We start from the raw sequence: 17,537 nt of genomic DNA, 5'->3' as shown, positions 1-17,537 counted from the left end.
CTTTCGGGCATTTCCCGCGGAACTTCGAAAGTATTCTTCCAAAACATCGAAAAAATTCTCCAGAATTATTTCCCCCAAAAAAAGAACCCCAGCACGAACCGTGCCTTGCGCATGCTCTCTAGTATGCAAAATGGACGGTCAGGCACGTGATCACTGCATGCAGGATCTACCCTACATCTAGTACATGTACTAGATCTACATCTGACTGTACATGGTACACACAATGTAGTATGTCGTGTCCGGGTATTGCTGCATGTACATGTACGTGCGTCCATGGATGCGCGCTTGTTCTCTGGCAGGTCAAAATTGACAGAATTCCCCCAAAACTCTTCTGAAGGTCAATGGATCTGGCAAAAGATCGATAGAATTCCCCTAAAATTCCCAAATTTTTCTCGACGATAGTATTCCCAAATTATTCCGGGAATAATCCGCGCACCCCTAGTCCGTATGGCCGTAATAGTCGATTTTTAGTATACAGTCGATGGTAGTCATGGTCACCATGCCTTGGGTAGTGGCAGCTAGCTAGCTGGATGCTCGCCTTTGGCTTCGCCTTGGCCGTTTGCCAATGCCAGTTGGAAACGACCAGCTTCAGCTTGGTTTACACCTCCGGCAGTTTTGAAGCTGATTGAGTAGTCTGATGTCTCTGTTTATCATCATGATTGCACTGACAGTACAGTCTGTACAAGCTGTGTGTTTATCCCTTTTCTGCCAGTGAAAAAAAGCGACACCTCCGTTGTTTTGTAGCTGTTTTCGTTTGTGAAGGGGGGTGCACTTGGCCACAGTGCGCATTGAATGACGGTGATCCAGAAGAGACGGACTAGATCGGGCCAGCTCATGTTGCGTCCTGTTCTCGCCGAGTAGATTCAGCTGATGTGCTATGCAGTGCTTTCCAACGGAGAATGGGAAAACCGAGCGAAGAAAAGATAATCGACAGCTCGATGCTACGCAGACAGTAGTGACAGGATGGTCTCATACATAGTTTGCTAGATCGTTTCTCGACAACGTAGAATAGTATTAGATAGCTGAGTTCGAAGTGGGTCGGCTAGACGTCTATCTTATTGGTAAATGTAGCGTTTGATTCGTGCAGGCTGTTCAGTTCTCGTCTTGGACATTATCGATAGAAAATATTTTAAGAATGAGTACGGACAATGTTCTTCCCTGGCTTGCACCTGGTTCGCAACGCAGAGGTAGGGGACCGAACGATCCTCGCCTGCAAGTATACGTTCCGTTGCGAGCTAGGACGGCGGTCACTCCGCACGGCACAGAAGCGGATGGTGTGTGCGAATGCACGACGACCGGTAAGAAGTGGACGGTGGATGGGCGAACCACGCCTCGATCATTGATCAAGGAGGCTTCTCAGCCTCACAGCCGCAGTGCTCCCAACTTGCCGCAACGTAGCGCAATCGGCGGTGAACGGCCGCACGCTACACGCATTACTGCTTCTGGACTGCCTCATCAGTGGAGTGATGCGCCAGGTAGTCTTGTACGATCTCATAGTAGTGTTCGTGGTGGTGCTGTGGTGACCAGTGTAAGGGCATCACACGCCCTTGACCCACACCGTCCCCCATATCACCCAGTAAGTGGGAACATACCAGGTGAGCTGGTACGGAGCAGAGGTGCTTTGCGTACAACTGGCCAGTCCACGCATGGTATAGATCGCGAGGAGTTTGCTAGCAACAGTAGTCCAGCTGTGTTGAGAGATCCAGCTGCGGTGGATAATGGACCGAATGCTAGCCGCCCGCAGGGCACGATGAGAACAGCATCGTCAGTCCATTTGCCGTCGGCACTGCGCCAAAAGGACCGGCCATCCCGTCACAGCAGCGCGAGGGGTGGCGTGCGGGTGGCGTTTGCCGCTGACTCTGTCCCACAAGCACACGCACCAGCAGTAGTAGCTGCACTCAACGCACGCGGCACAAGCAGTGCTGGTTCGTCGTTGGATTGCGACTCGTTTGCTGACCTTCTAGACTATGACTACGATAACGACAGTGCAGGTAGCAGTAGTGCTGGCAGTGCAGCGTCCATCGTTCCCTCCACGACAGCGCCACACCTTGGCAATAGAGCAGTGACATCATCGGCTGCTAGGATGACATCGTCGGCTAGTCGTGCTACATCTCGGCGGAGTGGGGATGGCACGCCAGCTGACGCGGCGACGGCTCTGCGGGCTGCCCAGGCGGGGTCGTCTCGGCCCTTTTCTGCACTGGAGGACCGCTATAGGCAATCCACCGGGGCACGACCCTACCAACGACCGTACTCGGCGATGGCATCCGTCAACCGCAACGCTTTTGGCGGCTCAAATCCCCTCTCGATACACGGCCATGGTACACCTCAGCAGCAGATGCTGGTTAGACTGGTGAGTAGATGTCCTGCAGACAGTGCAATCATGATGAAGTATGTGTCACACTATTGGATGTGCCACATTATTGTATGTGTCAGCGGCACCAGAAGCAATAGCAGCACCACTGGCAGCTTTTTAAAAGTAGTGATTTCCTATGCGGGTTTCATTCTTTGAATCTTGATCCCACATTTTATTGAGCTTGAATAAAATATTGTTTCGAGTAGCAGCAGCTGTGTTTGGTAGATTGAATGGGCATTCGTGGAAGTGGCAGCAGTAGTGTCTCTCAGCACAGACGGAGACTCTAGGACCAGGCCTGAGGAGAATCCATAAATATGAAATAAAAAAATACAGTCCCAGTGCATGTAACAATGCAGGCAGGTGCCATGCCTGGGTTTCCCTTGTAATCATGTCCTGCATTTCTGCGTTCACATATACTGTAGATTAGTGCGACGTGCATATCCCTTACACGAGGTAGCTCTCCGCCAGTGCATGGAATACTACAGTCTGTTCATTGGAAACTGGCACCCTAACTTTTTGGTGTCTCCCACACATAGTTCACGGTAGATATCGTGAAAGCAACAGTACATCCTGCATTGTGTGACCCGTGCAATTACTCCTTGCCATATTTGAGGCCAGAAAAGTCCGAGAACAGGGAAATAGAAATTCAGCCAGGTTTTACAAATTAGGACAAGTATGCCATGGGAAAATGTATGGGAAAGCATATTCCAAACCCATATTTTTGAGATTTAAAGTGGGTTTTTGATCCTCAATTCGGCCCAAATCGGACTTTCAAAAGCCAGCGTGACAGTCTCCGATGAATGGACTGTAGTGTGCTTGGAAGCACAGTGCTGCTCAGTGAAGTCCAATCAAGGGAGTCAAAGCTACTCGCCAAGCTGTGTAAGCACTGGGCTGGTGACCTGGTATAGGGCGTGAGCTCGACTCACGCGATTGGATTTCATTGATCAGCACTGTACAGTGTGAATACTGTGTGACACCTTGAGTGTCGTGTCGCGAAAGGAGAATTCCCATGTGCATAATATGTGCTTGTGGATGCACACATGCACCGTACATACAGTGCTGCTCAATGAAATCCAGTCGTCGCGTCACTCAAGTACGCGCTGGGCGTTGCGCAGCCCTAGACCTGCGAACACTGGGCTGCAAAATGATGCCAGGCGCAGACTTGAGTGACTGGATTTCATTGAGCAGCTCTGTATGTACGGTGCATGTGTGCATCCACAAGCACATATTATGCACATGGCAATACTCCTTTCGCGACACGACACTCAAGGTGTCACACAGTATTCACATTGTACAATGCTGATCAATGAAATCCAATCGCGTGAGTCGAGCTTATGCCCTATACCAGGTCACCAGCACAGTGTTTGCACCGCTTGGCGAGTAGCATTGACTCCGTTGATTGGATTTCATTGAGCAGCAATGTACTTTGTGTATGATTGAGTGTAACTTATCGATGCGCATTTGTGTGCCTATTCATGTATGTGTTTGTGCGTGTTGTTTGTGTGTGTGTGTGTGTGTGTGTGTGTGTGCACGCGTGTGTGTGTGTGCGTACGCGCGCGCGTGTGTGTGGGGGGGGGGGGGGGTGTGCGGATGTGTGTATGTCTGTGTATGTGTAAACTATTGTGTAACAGCAACGTGAGGCGGTTCGTCCACCAGAGGTAAGGGCTGTGGAATACGCTAATGTTTGTTTGGCCTCTGTTTGTTTACCATCAGTTGTCAATTTCAAGTGCTCTGTGCAGCATGATTAGGCAACTTGAAGTTTATGGTTAGTGAAGGAAGCTGAGTGAAGCTGATGAGGGGGAGTGTTTGGCTCACCAAGCCGGGAGCTGTGTTACATGTAACTCACAACTTGCGTCTGCACGTACGTCAATGTACCACTTTGCAATAAATATTATTCCAGCACTTTCCCTGTCCGGTGACATGATGAAGATTCACAAACACTCACGTGGATTTTGTTTCACCAGGAGACCCTTTTGTCCAACTAACTCCGTGTCTGTTTGTGTGTGCATTATGCGTGGTGCTGTTTAGCCTCCACAGCTGGCATGGATGCCTCTGGCGAAGTCGGCAAAGCTTCACGCACGCCCGGCATCCAGCAAACCAAGGCCGAAGTCATCGGGTCGTAGGCCACAGCGGCGTATAGCCTCAGCTCCACCGCGAGTGCGAACGGCCCCTGTGCCCGCAGATGACCTGAGCACAGTGAACAGTGCATCATTGATGGACGCTGACGGCATCGGGTCAGCACCTCCGTCCTCTCCTGCTCTTAGCCATCGCACGGCTGTGGCGGATGATGTTGACACTGGTCCCAGTGAACCACAGGTGATCGTGGAGGACATAGAAGATGTGGATGATGTGGACGACCGACTTCAAGCCTTGGAGCTGGAAGGAGAAGACAACGAGGAGGTCTTCGAAGATGAAGGGTACGTTGAGGCAGAGGAAGACGGTGCTGACGTTGTGGAAGAAGCCGTGGAGGTGGAGGTACCGGTGGTAACCCAGAGGGAACCCACGCCACCACCATTGGAGAGAAGGTAATTGAACAGGATGCAAGTTTGTACTATGACTGCTGGCAAGGTCAAATCTCCGGGTCGCCGCTGTTTAGTGGCAGTGGGATCTTGCAACTCTTGCTCTGTACTTGGCTTACCCATGCTGCAGGAAGGTCCATAATCCCATTGAAGGCCATCAAGTTGTCCAGGCAGAGCCCTGCAGTTCCCTTACCATCATTCTGTTCATACTGTCAACCTTGCAAATAACGATCCTCAATGGTGCATGAGAAAAGTTTTGTTTTCACTGCATGAGTTGCACCTTAAGCCAAGGAAATAGCGGCACAGAAGTTATAGCCACTTTCTTGCACCTTCACAGCTAGCTAAATAAAGGTTCTAATTCGCGCCGATTCTTTTGAACTTCATTTTTCTGCAAAGTCACGCTAGTGATTCGCCCGGTACCGTGTCACATTAAGAGTGTGACATGACATTGTGCAGCTGTGTAGCATTCCTCACACCAGTTTGCACGTACATCGATCTGCAGTGTCTGTATTGACTCATTTCTCGCACTTCACCACAGTACATGCACACTGGTGATTCTAGTATCACTTTGGGGTGACGGTATTCACAGCAACTGGCAAATTTGATAGCTGCCAGAGAGGTCTACATCTCAACTCGTAGTGTGGAGTTTGTTCGCAGTAAAAAGCAGACTGATCGCTCCCTTCCCCTTCAGTAACACGCCACTGAGGCCGATGTACAGCATGTAGTCCACTCACTGCTGGTGCAGTAATCATCCCCAGCACTATCATCTTGCAACGTCCCTATTACCTTTCTGTGCAGACAGAGGCTCCTGGCACTACTGCACAAGGCACAGATTGCCGCGGTTCGGAAACTTGACCGGTATGCTAATGGTGTTGGGATCATTATAACCTAACCTTTATGTTGGCTATTATTTAGTTCAATTTAGTACAGGAGGGGATAGTTAAGTCTCAACCAGAAATCGTGCTTCTCTTCTTTCTTATGGCTTACACTGGATGCATGTTTCGTTTCATTGTTTGTTTGTTTTTCTTTGCAGAAAATCGCTCCGAAAGGCCAATTTTGGTTCCAAGAAGAAGCTGGGACTCGTCGACGATAGCGTACGGTGTAGTTGAATTTGTCCTCTCGTGTGTGGGGAAACTCCATATTTCAATGTTATGCGAGAGGAAGAGGGTATGTGTGTGTGTGTGTGTGTGTGTGAGTGTACATCCCATGTGTGGGTGTGGGGTGCATATGCTAATTGCTAACCAGGTGACATTTCCTTTTCAGTCCATTTTTTCTTCAGACTTTTCCCGTTTGCATCTTTCCCTCCATTGAACCTGTGAATATTTCCTATTCTTTAGTGTTTCCATTCGGGGTGACAGTTTGCAGTGAGATCCCGAGTTCAAGTCCTCTAATTTTTCTAATCGAATAATCGAATACTCTTCATCTCCTACAAATCGCGTATACTGAAAAAGCCTAAAACTGACCTACTAACGTTGCAAGCCCTGATTGAACATGTTGGTGGTCATTTCGTAGAGTATGAGATGTACTGGTGGGTTACTTGGGTTTGCTCTATTCCTATACCATTGCCCACCACACATCCTGCACATCAATATCCACTCCTTGCTGCTGTGAAACTGCTGATTTCTTATTGTAAATGTATGTACAATGCATAAACGAGTAATCTCATATAATTATTTCGAGTGTGATTAATATTTTTTAAACGGGCGAGTAGTCGAATATTTGGTGCAATTGCTTCACCTTTAGTATCCATACATGCATTCCGCTTACTGTGTGTGCATGCTTCGTTCTTCCGTGCTCTGTACTATTAACACAGTTATGCATACAGCGCGTTGTCACTCGCTTCCTGTAAGCATACCAGCGCAGTCGACAATCGATTGTATATGTACTACGTTCTCTGTTGGGAGAGTCTCTTCCTCGGTTCTAGTTTTGTTCTCGTTGACAACTCAAATTTTGTTGTTTGTGAAGATACGGTATCAAAGCTGAACATTTGTATCCTCGAGCTGTGCAAGTATTTTGTGGTGATGGCATTGCTAAGATCGTAAAGTAATTGCTGCAAAGCTGTGCAACTACAAAGATTAGTTATTGTACTGTACATGTCACATAAACTTTTAATGCAAACCTAAAACCGTTTACTAGTATTGTGCAGCAGAGGTGCTAGGCTTGCACTGCGGAGGCATGCGTGCACTGTTGGAGGTATGGATAATTGAGCTCAGATACTGGGCCACTGATGCATGTAAAAACTGTTGGAAACGGTTTTTTTTAATTTGTTGGTTTGCGTATTGGAGATGTGTTAGAGCTAGGTGTCAGGTCGTTGAATGTTTGGGTAGTCTTTCAGTGTTGTGCCCAGTTATTGCATGTTCTGACTGCTTATTATCAAGTTTCAGCAGTGGACAGCTGCTCATAATTTGTGCAAGTGTGTCCTTTTGTATTTTTACATTTTGGATGTATGCATGTACTATTGAGCAAGAGTGTTCCGGTATGGAAAAGGTTTGGATGGTTCTAATGTAAGGAGGCATTGGATTCTACTGCCGAAAGGCATTGGATTCTACTGCTGAAATACATTCGAGATGGTTTGACTGTGTATGTATGCTGTTCTTCAGGACCTGCTGAGCGAGTATATGCGCAATCGTCATCGCGGCAAAATGGCCTCAGACGGTGATGCAGAAGACTCGGATTCGGTGAGGAGCACGAGTTACATGTTATAATGACACACACACACACACACACACACACACACACACACACACACACACACACACCTAATTTAGAGCACTTTGGTCTGCCGGGTTCTCTTCGTATGAGTTTTAGTCTTGTACGTGAACAGGACGATCCGTTCATGTCCCAATGTCTGATGCAGGTTGCTACGTATGTCTATATGGGGCCAGTCTTTGCTGATGTCTTATGCACTCGGTACCGCATTGCCTCGGCAGTGTGCCACATCAGAAAAATGTGACCAGTAGAGCACAATAATTATTGGTACTGACTAAAACTATTCGAAGCGTGTTGTCGCGCTTCGTGCCATCAGTGTGGGATTCGTTTTCAACCGATGGTACCACACAGTACTCTGGGGGGGGGGGGTATGTATGAGGAGGTACCGGTGTTCTGGTGCGACTGTTTTCCACCAAAACCTGCAACCTGTCACTGTGAGGGAGCAATGGTGGTTAAAGCGCCTTTGAAAACTGAGAGCAAAAGTTTCTGGAATTTTTGCCATGGCCTTGAAGATTATTACGGGTATGAACGTCTGCTGGTGAGGTGCACGGAAGATGACTGACTCTGCATCATATTCTGTCCTTTCACCTTTTCAGGAAAGAGTATTTGATAAAAAGGACGTATTTGCTCCATCAATCCTGGCATGTCGCTTTGAGCTACCGATCTCGTTTGAAATGCTGGCCGGTAAGGATTTTTTAGCACCATCCAGTTTTTTTCCGTCTTCTTGCTAAGCCAATATATTAAAGCACATACAGCATGCAATGTGTACGCTCGTACGGTGATCACTTCTATGGTTATTTGTGCCATCACACCTGCATAGTATGAGTGCAGGTTTACCCATTCAGCCTTCACAGCTTTGTCGACACATTACCTTCTCAGCCTTCACAGCTTTTTCGCCACATTGCCTTCTTGAATCCAGACGTGGAATCTCTGCGGCACATGATGAGATAGAGAGCAGACACTGCTGCCCTGTCTAGGTCACTCTCAAATCTCAACCAAACAAGAGTCTCCAACATCTGCCTGAAAGGCATCATTCGAGGTACCCTAAGGGGTCGTCCGTAATTTTCGAAAAATTAAAAAATCCGTCCTCTTGCAAAATTGTCTCTGACCCACCCATCCACCCCCATTTTATCCCCGTTAATTTTTGGATTTTTACCGATGCCCAGCTCGAAAAATAAGAACTCCTGACCCCATTTTTGCTGACTGCACCTACACGTACATTGTATGTCAAGTACTACTTCAGTAGTAGCTAAGTACAGTGAGTAGTAGGTCTACCAACGGCCATGCACGTCCTCGTACAACTACATGAAAAGTCTGAAAAGTCATGTACCGGTATATCATAGTAGATACTGGTGTTTGCGACAATCGATCCTACACTACGTCTACAGCAGGGAGTCATAAATACCGGTATTTTACGACTCCCTGCTGTACAGACTACAGTACACTACACAGTCAGTGCAACAAGTGTATGAAAGTCCCGGCCTGGAGCAAAAAATAAATAAAAGTACGAAAAATCAAAAAATTTAATTCCGCCAGCCCTCTTGACCACCCACCCCCTTTTTGCCTGAGGACGGATTTTTTAATTTTTCGAAAAATACGGACGACCCCTAACAGGCAAAATAATTATGTCTTTTTTGTAACAAGACCGGCAGGTTCGTGTGGGAATCTGGATTGCATTTGGTTCATACATGAAACCATTCGAAGTTGGGTTTGGTTCGTACACGGAGCCATAGTGAATCAGAATTGACCCTTGCTTTTCCCTTTTCTTCTCTTTGTGTGCAACCTTTGTAGGTATTTCACCGAAGGAGTATCTGTTGAAGTACTGCATCATTCTGTAAGTCTTTCTCTCCCACACGCACACCCACACACACGCACACCCACATGACTTTCTGCACAAATTTAGTCACACGGCAATGATGTGAAACCATTCTATAGCATGTCGAATTCACCATTTTGGGCTACCAGCTTATTACAACTCAGACTGAGACAAGGATGTTACCGGTATGTATAATTCTATTTCATAAGCCAACAAACAAGGAAGTCACTTCAAGGACTCGGAATACAGAACAACAACAAAAGGGCAAGGCAGCACGGGTTGGCCTGCGTGCATGCAGAGTCCTAGTGACGTCAACAATAAGACATGTACATGGATATCACACAGCTCCCCCCCCCCCCCATGCTACTGAAGTACATGTGAATATGTTCTTCAAGTCACACCGTAATCCGAACACTGCCACCATATCCGATGAAACAGGATGTGTTCCATATACAAAACCGTTGCATATGTATTCTTATTTTCTGTACAGGCCGCGCCGCATCAAGTGGTATGACCAGGCGTTCTTCACAATCGACAAGCTACGAAAGGGCAGCCTCTCCTTGAAGGTAGACCGCCTTACAGTAGAAATCAACCTGGGTCGTGGTTTTAAAACGCTAATGGAAATAGACTCATACGCCCGGTTATCTGGACCCCAAAGACCGGGCACTTCGGTCCACCGGGCAGCCTTTGGGCGAGTTTCAGTGAAAATATTACTGCCCTGGGGCAAGCTAGCAATTGGATTGATTTTTCAAAGTTTCCATGAGAGGGATAAAAAGTAGGGATTCCTCAAATATCACTTCTTTGTCCTCCACTCGTACAGTTATACGTACAGGGTGCACCGTTTGACAAAAAAATCCAGAAACTCTAGATCATTAAAGGGGAAGTTAAGGCAAAAATTAAAATTTCACCAGTTGTAGTCTTCGGGGTGCTGAGTCGAATGGTCGTGGTCCGAGGAAGCTGAGACGCTCCCTTCCTACTTGAATCCCAATCGAACTCGCGCACTTCCACCGAAACTGGGTGACTGCGCCCTACTAGATGGGGATTTGTATGCAAAATGTCACTAAAAGCGCCATTTCGTTCTTATAAAAGCACGGATGACCGCGATTGACCCATATGTTGTAGTCTTTTGGACGCTGAGTCGACTGGTTTTGGTCTGAAAAGGCTGCGATGCAGCGTTCCTCCTTTATTCCCAATCGAACATGGTTGAAGAAGCGGTCACGTGGTCCTGGGTGCCCAAATCACCTGGTCACCACGCCAGCAGGTGACAACTTTCACACCAAGGTTCAACTCGAGTTCAACTCGAGTGACAGGACTGCACCCAAAAAAGGTCAAACAGGCTAGTAAGTTGTACCCTGCAGGCACGGTGACCAGGTGACTGGTGTACGCAGGAGCACGTGACCGCTTGTTCAACCATGTTCGATTGGGAATAAAGGAGGAACGCCGCATCGCAGCCCTTTCGGACCAAAACCAGTCGACTCAGCGTCCAAAAGACTACAACATATGGGCCAATCGCGGTCATCCGTGCTTTTATAAGAACGAAATGGCGCTTTTAGTGACATTTTGCATACAAATCCCCATCTAGTAGGGCGCAGTCACCCAGTTTCGGTGGAAGTACGCGAGTTCGATTGGGATTCAAGTAGGAAGGGAGCGTCTCAGCTTCCTCGGATCACGACCATTCGACTCAGCACCCCGAAGACAACTGGTGAAATTTTAATTTTTGCCTTAACTTCCCCTTTAATCGGATTTGTTTAATCGAACATCCACATAATATTGTTCATATCTGTATGCTGATATCAGCATACCTACTCCACTTGTATGTTCATGTTTTTAGCACTTCCTCTTATCAGCATCCGCATTGGGTTTAGCTTCACATGCTTTCCGGTTGTTGAAATGCTTTCCATTGTACAGGAGGCTAGGATGGCACTGTCGCAAGTACACGTGGATGCCCTACACAATAGCGACCTGGACAGAGTCATGGAGGTAGGCGTATGGGTACAGGACAGAGAGAGAGAGAGAGAGAGAGTGTGTGTGTGTGTGTGTGTGTGTGTGTGTGTGTGTGTGTGTGTGTGTGTGTGTGTGTGTGTGTGTGTGTGTGTGTGTGTGTGTGTGCGTGTGCGTGCGTGTGTGCGTGCGTGGGTGTGTGGGTGTGAGAGAGAGAGAGAGAGAGAGAGAGAGAGAGAGAGAGAGAGAGAGAGAGAGAGAGAGAGAGAGAGAGAGAGAGAGAGAGAGAGAGAGAGAGAGAGAGAGAGAAGAGAAAGAAAGAGAGAATGCCAAAGAGAAAGAGGGAGTGAGCTTTACAGAGTAAGACGGAGAGATAAGGTCTAGTAGCTTCAAGGACAAGGTTACCGAAAGTATTCAACGTTTACTTGGCAAATTCATGTCAGACATACACTCATTTCTTATTTGATATATTCACTGGTTCGAGGGAAAGACACTACTAGTACTGCACTCTTATTTGATAGTTTGACAAATCATAATGCAAGTCAACAGTTAGCGGATTGCGTTGAGAGGCTGTCTACTGACCATGAGCGTATTACTTGTAGTAACGAAGCCTTATGCATATTCGGTTCCAGAAATCCATGGCTGTATCGGAACGCGACACCTACCTCAAAGTATTTGAATAGTTTGCTGCATGCAGGGTGTTGACTCTGAATGAATGAATGCATGTCCTGTTGCCCGCCTGTGCAGCTGGTGGATCTGCCGAAAGACTTCGTTGTCGATCGCAAGCTGTTCCATGGCATAGCGGCCTTATCGGAGCGTGTCCTTTGCATCAAGCTGTAAGCCTGGCATCTCAACTATCCTTTCGTACTGTTTAGTCAATAGCAGCTGGACATACGAAGTTCTGAACCAGTGGGTTGTGTTACCCTAATTTCAGAAATTTTCGGTGCTCAATATGTTCGGTATGAGGGCAACAGATAGGTTAGGTGAACAGAAATTGTCGGTACAGAGAAGCAGTTCCCTATTGGATTATGTGTGTTAGTGTTTGTTCGGTGCATTGATATTTTAGGTATGAAACAGACGCACCGAAAGTACCGAAAACAAAAGTACACCGAAAATCTGTATAATTACAGTACTCTAGTTTCTGGAGTATAAGCCGCACTGGAGCAGATATTTTGTCATGAAAACCGATATCTACCCGCTTTATCACCGTTAATCGAACCATAGTAGTATGAGCCGCACTGCCACTTTTTGGGCGAATTACTGGTACTGTAAAACCGGAAAGTCTAACGAGTCACAAAGTCTAACGTTTTAACGACCAATTGTTTTTCGCTATTGGAAAAAACCGTTATCGCGAACCCGGTTTGAGATGTCTGTGTAAAGATGCGCATACGGATGGGTGGCCAGGTAGCCATCGTTAAACTTTCTGCACGTTACCATGCCAAAATTACAAAACGTTACTTTTTGGTCGTTAAAAACTTTCCGGTTTTGCAGTATTAAAAGTGCTGCTTATACAATACGGTAAAACATGGTAGTCAGCGGTGGGGTTCCTGGTGCCAGTACCATATCCACACACTGGAATCCACAGCAGCAAGAACCCAGGCAACATGGCGTACCTCCCTCTACAAATTGATCATGATCCGCAGGTGTCCATTCTTTTTTTCATTTTGCAGCACATACCCACTAACACAAGCGTTTACGTCCAGACAAAGAACCGAACATGAGGAGCACCGGCGGCATATTACTGCTATTGAGGATGACGATTGTCAAAATTGTGTTCTATCATGCCGGAAAGAGAACTACTCTCACATTGATTAGAAAAGGCCAACTTGTGACACATCAACACAATTGTCCTTTTCTTTACCGTCATGGTAATGTAGGACAAACATTGAACCTCACGGCATGCGAGAACAGTGCAATATTGCTAGTAGACGGTGCATAGCTCTCGCTGACACCTGAGCCTCATCGTTTTCGATCTCTTACATGACATTGGATGGCCCGGTTGCAGTACCACCATTCATTATGAGATCTGTAGGAATGAATGTGGTGGTTACCACTCAAACACCCAGCAGCACACAACAGAACATTTTTAGGAATCACGAACCAATGCAGGGACAGTATATTATGCTAGGGCCATGAATAGGATGACCTATGCCGCCACCAACACCATTATCATCTCTCACACACACACACACACACACACACACACACACACACACACACACACACACACACACACACATACACACACACATGTTGCGGAATCTCGGATGCGTCAAATGCGGTGCTCCTGAGTGCAGTGAGGTGCAAACTGTTACACAGACTTATGCTCTTCCTTTGCTACTGCAGACGTGACCAGGGCACAGTGGTCGTAGAGCGAGAGTTAGTCGAGAAGGTCGATTTCAACTGCATCGACTTCAAGCTGGAAGGCGTGAAGGTGAGAGTGTCTTGTGTTGTATGACTGACGTGCTGTATGCAGGACTGCATGTCCGGAAGCATTATGCTCCCTATACATCATCATACACAGGCCAATGACATCATCATGCACATGCCAATGATATCATCATGCACATGCCAATGACATCATCATACACAGGCCAATGACATCATCATGCGCGTGCCAATGATATCATCATGCACAGGCCAATGACATCATCATGCACAGGCCAATGACATCATCATGCACACGCCAATGGACGGGATGGGTGGGTCGACCATGTGCACATTGTGTACCGGGGAACCTTTGCTATTTGGAAACGCGATGGGTTTGAAATCGCAAAGGTAGGCCGTTCAAAAAACATAACAGTGCATCGCTCACTGCTCTTGGAGCATTTCGAGCACTCTTGGCGGGGTTTGCAGCTCTTTATAAAAATGCTTTGCTTCACGGAAACGTATTTCATGGCGAAGAGCTGCGCTTCGGTCCTCTGAGCTGTGCTGATGAGCTCTAACAGAGCGAAACAGTTGCTGTCCACAGACTTGAGTAACAGTTAGAACTGTAGCTAAATTTCACAAGTTTTCTTTTTCGAAATATCACCACCACCAAAAGTGTCGCGTACGCGAGCTTCGTGATTTGAATCTCGATTACTTAGTTATAATTTTACTACTTCCCTTTTTCACGTCGGCTCTAGGCGACGTCATTTGCTTTCCCCAGCTCCGCTTGTGAGGCCCATGTGCCATCCTTTTTCGGGGCTTTTTGACTTTTACAGTTTTGGAGAGAGAGGCAAAGATAGAAGCTTGAAAGTATTTACTATTTATGGCAAGGTCGCTGTGATGAGTGTGAGTTCGTGTAGAAGCATGTAGCCCTTTAGATGCAAGAGTGAACCCAGGGCGCAGAGGTGAAAGTGTTCACCACAAAAAGTTCGAATTTTCGCATGGCTATTAAAGGGGCACTCCGGGAATTTTTTCGGTGCTGTGTTCTCTTCATGGGGGCCTTATATGGCCCCCAAGGAATGGGGAATCGCGAAAACTAGACCCAAAAAGTCGATATATGAAGCCAGGGAGGGCCAAGTTTGTCTCCTCTTTTGATGGTTTTGATGACGTCACGTGTGATTAGTATTCAAATTCTCTGCATTTGAAGATCTTAGTTGTTTGAATTTTCTGGTGATGAAGAACGATGTTTGGTCGACATTCCCAAGCTTCACAACTGCGGAAATACTCTAAGGAACCTGAAGGACCCCCTGAGTTGCCCCTGGTGGAAGCGCAGCCTGATGAGGGCCAGGAGATTGGAGCGGACGACTTCACTGGTCCGAGTACGAGGATCCCGAAATTCTCTATATGTCGCGAGGCATATGGTCAGAACAGTTTTGTTTAGACAAGCTGACGCGAAGTCGGGGTGATGTGTAACGCATGTCAAAGGGCTGTCAATGCTTACAGCTGCAGCGCTCTCTCGACAGCGAAGGTAAATCGACTGCCCTCTGCATCACCCCACATTTCTGGCAGGAACACCAATCGTTATTTCCTTGTCGACCAGTGAAGTCGTCCGCTCCAATTTCCTGGCCCTCATTAGGCTGGGCTTCTACCAGGGGCACCTCAGGAGGTCCTTCAGGTTCCTTAGAGTATGGTCGCAGTTGTGAAGCTTGGGAATGTTGACCAAACATCGTTCTTCATCACCAGAAAATTAAAACAACTAAGATCTTCAAATGCAGAGAATTTGAATACTAATCACACGTGACGTCATCAAAACCATCAAAATAGGAGACAAACTTGGCGCTCCCTGGCTTCATACATTATCGACTTTTTGGGTCTAGTTTTCGCGATTCCCCATTCCTTGGGGGCCATATAAGGCCCCCATGAAGAGAACACACCACCGAAAAAATTCCCGGAGTGCCCCTTTAAAACGTCCTTATTTAAAAATAAACTACTATTATGTACTGTATAAGTACAAATTTTCGTTCACGAAATCTTTCGTTATTTCACTCCACCAGCAGGCTTGTTACGTACTAAATTTCGTTTTCAGTTGAGGTCTGTCACCCCGAACGTTCAGAAAAAAACTTTAGTTTGGTACAAACTTAAGTTATTTCGTGCCCGCTAACGAATATAAAATGAAATTGAAGACACCACTGCAGCTGTACTTATGGTTGATAAATATGGTGGTAAAGACACACCTGGCAATATGGCGGTAAACACACGCCTGCCTACACACGCTCTCTAGGCTGCAAAGTGCTGGCACAGAGCTCTCCTTCTCACCACCACCACCATCAGTTCGCGCCTGGCGCCTGGTCGATGCATGGCTGGCGGTATCCGACATAGCAGGCTGGTACATCAAGTAGCGCATGGCACATAGATGATGACACAGCAACGACATAGCTCGATTGCGACGTACGTTTCGTCCCCGCTGGACTCATCAGGCAATCTTCTTCTTCTTGAATGTCTTCATACGGAGCTTGACTCGGGAGAATGAAATTGAAGACACCACTGCAGCCTGCTATGCCGGATACCGCCAGCCATGCATCGACCAGGCGCCAGGCGCGAACTGATGGTGGTGGTGGTGAGAAGGAGAGCTCTGTGCCAGAACTTTGCAGCCTAGAGAGCGTGTGTAGGCAGGCGTGTGTTTACCGCCATATTGCCAGGTGTGTCTTTACCACCATATTTATCAACGCTAACGAATATAGCGAAAGTTAATTCCAAACGAAAAATTGTACTTAAACAGTAGTAATGAAATTGACTTCAATTACAAACATTTTCAGGTGTAAATTGGTCGTGGCAAGCGCTTACCTGATTGGCTCTATGGTACTAACTTGCTTACCATTGTGTGTGCATGGGTTGTTGCAGGTGTCGAAAGGTTTGCGTGCTCTGTTCAAGTGCATCATGATGGACACTCCGCGCCAAGGCACTCCTGAAGACTGAACGTAAATGCGATCGAGTCGACCCGTGCCCGATTCAGTGGTGACCCACTGGCTGCCGTGTAGGGCCTTGGTACCCTGATGGGACACAGTTGTACCTGTGCGGCTCTGTCATTAGTAGCCTGTGACTACGCTATAGCACAGTTTATGGTCCAGGATTGTGCTTATACTACAGTAATAGTTCTAACTACTTTCTGTCCTTGAACGTTTCAAGCCCATTTCGTTTCGTTGAGACTCAGTACCTATCTTGACTCATCATGCCAAAAGCACCCCGTATAGTATGTCTTGAACCTGAATCGAACATTTTTTTTAGCGTTATTAATACATACTAGTACTTCCCAATCAACCTAGTCGTGTTGGCAAATGAACACAGTTCGTATCTCACCCGCAGTTTATATGTGGGTATCAACTTTCTTCTAGAAGATCATGCTCAACGTATACCAAGAGCGAGTGCAATTCCGTACCGTCCTGCATAGGGTATGTGTCACTTTCTTGTCAGGCATTGTTAACATTTTTGTCATACGACGACTGCCAGCGTTTGTGTAGCTGTACGACATGTGGACACTGGAACCAACATGGCCGACATCATGTGACCAATCGATGAGGGGTTTGAGTGGGAGTTGGAACAAATATGGCCGTCCATACTCCTGCTATAGACATGAAACAGCTCTATAAGGGTCTGTCTCATAATTATAGAACTAAGAAGCCTGCTTTGAATACGAGCCTGATTTCCAGATGAGCCATTTTACATTCTATAGCTTTCAAGTGCTGGAAGTCAACAGGTATCAACTTTGCCTCGGTCTAATTGGCTCCACTCTGACCATAGCAAAGTATGCAACTACCGTACAAGTACAAATTTC

General features: G+C 46.9%; 1 protein-coding gene across 2 annotated transcripts; it reads left to right on the top strand.

Moving 5' to 3' along the window:
- Nucleotides 1-605: 605 nt before the first annotated feature.
- On the top strand, nt 606-17,202 carry LOC135811833 (uncharacterized). Of its 2 annotated transcripts, none has more exons than XR_010552707.1 (12): nt 606-2,350; nt 3,985-4,011; nt 4,382-4,878; nt 5,906-5,966; nt 7,473-7,550; nt 8,178-8,265; nt 9,373-9,415; nt 9,888-9,963; nt 11,306-11,377; nt 12,086-12,174; nt 13,009-13,206; nt 13,685-13,772. XR_010552707.1 is itself a non-coding variant. In XM_065325077.1 (12 exons), exons 1-12 carry the CDS (start codon nt 1,136-1,138, stop codon nt 16,679-16,681), a joined length of 2,409 nt encoding a protein of 802 aa, XP_065181149.1. In that variant the 5' UTR covers nt 611-1,135; the 3' UTR covers nt 16,682-17,202. The 2 variants fall into 2 exon arrangements, 1 of the variants encoding a protein (XP_065181149.1); XM_065325077.1 differs by lacking the exon at nt 13,009-13,206 and adding an exon at nt 16,607-17,202 and having other exon boundaries at nt 611-2,350.
- The last annotated feature ends 335 nt before the right edge of the window (nt 17,203-17,537 follow it).

Source organism: Sycon ciliatum, chromosome 1 (assembly GCF_964019385.1).
Source record: "Sycon ciliatum chromosome 1, ocSycCili1.1, whole genome shotgun sequence".
NCBI lineage: Eukaryota > Metazoa > Porifera > Calcarea > Leucosolenida > Sycettidae > Sycon > Sycon ciliatum.
Note: the sequence above shows the minus strand (reverse complement) of the source record. Positions and strands in the feature narration are given on the sequence as shown.

Coding starts and splice junctions, on each gene's coding strand:
- LOC135811833 (XM_065325077.1), top strand. CDS start 1,136: ATGAGTACGGACAATGTTCTTCCCTGGCTTGCACCTGGTTCGCAACGC. Junction 4,012..4,381: donor AGGCGGTTCGTCCACCAGAG/GTAAGGGCTGTG, acceptor GGTGCTGTTTAG/CCTCCACAGCTGGCATGGAT. Junction 11,378..12,085: donor ACCTGGACAGAGTCATGGAG/GTAGGCGTATGG, acceptor CCGCCTGTGCAG/CTGGTGGATCTGCCGAAAGA.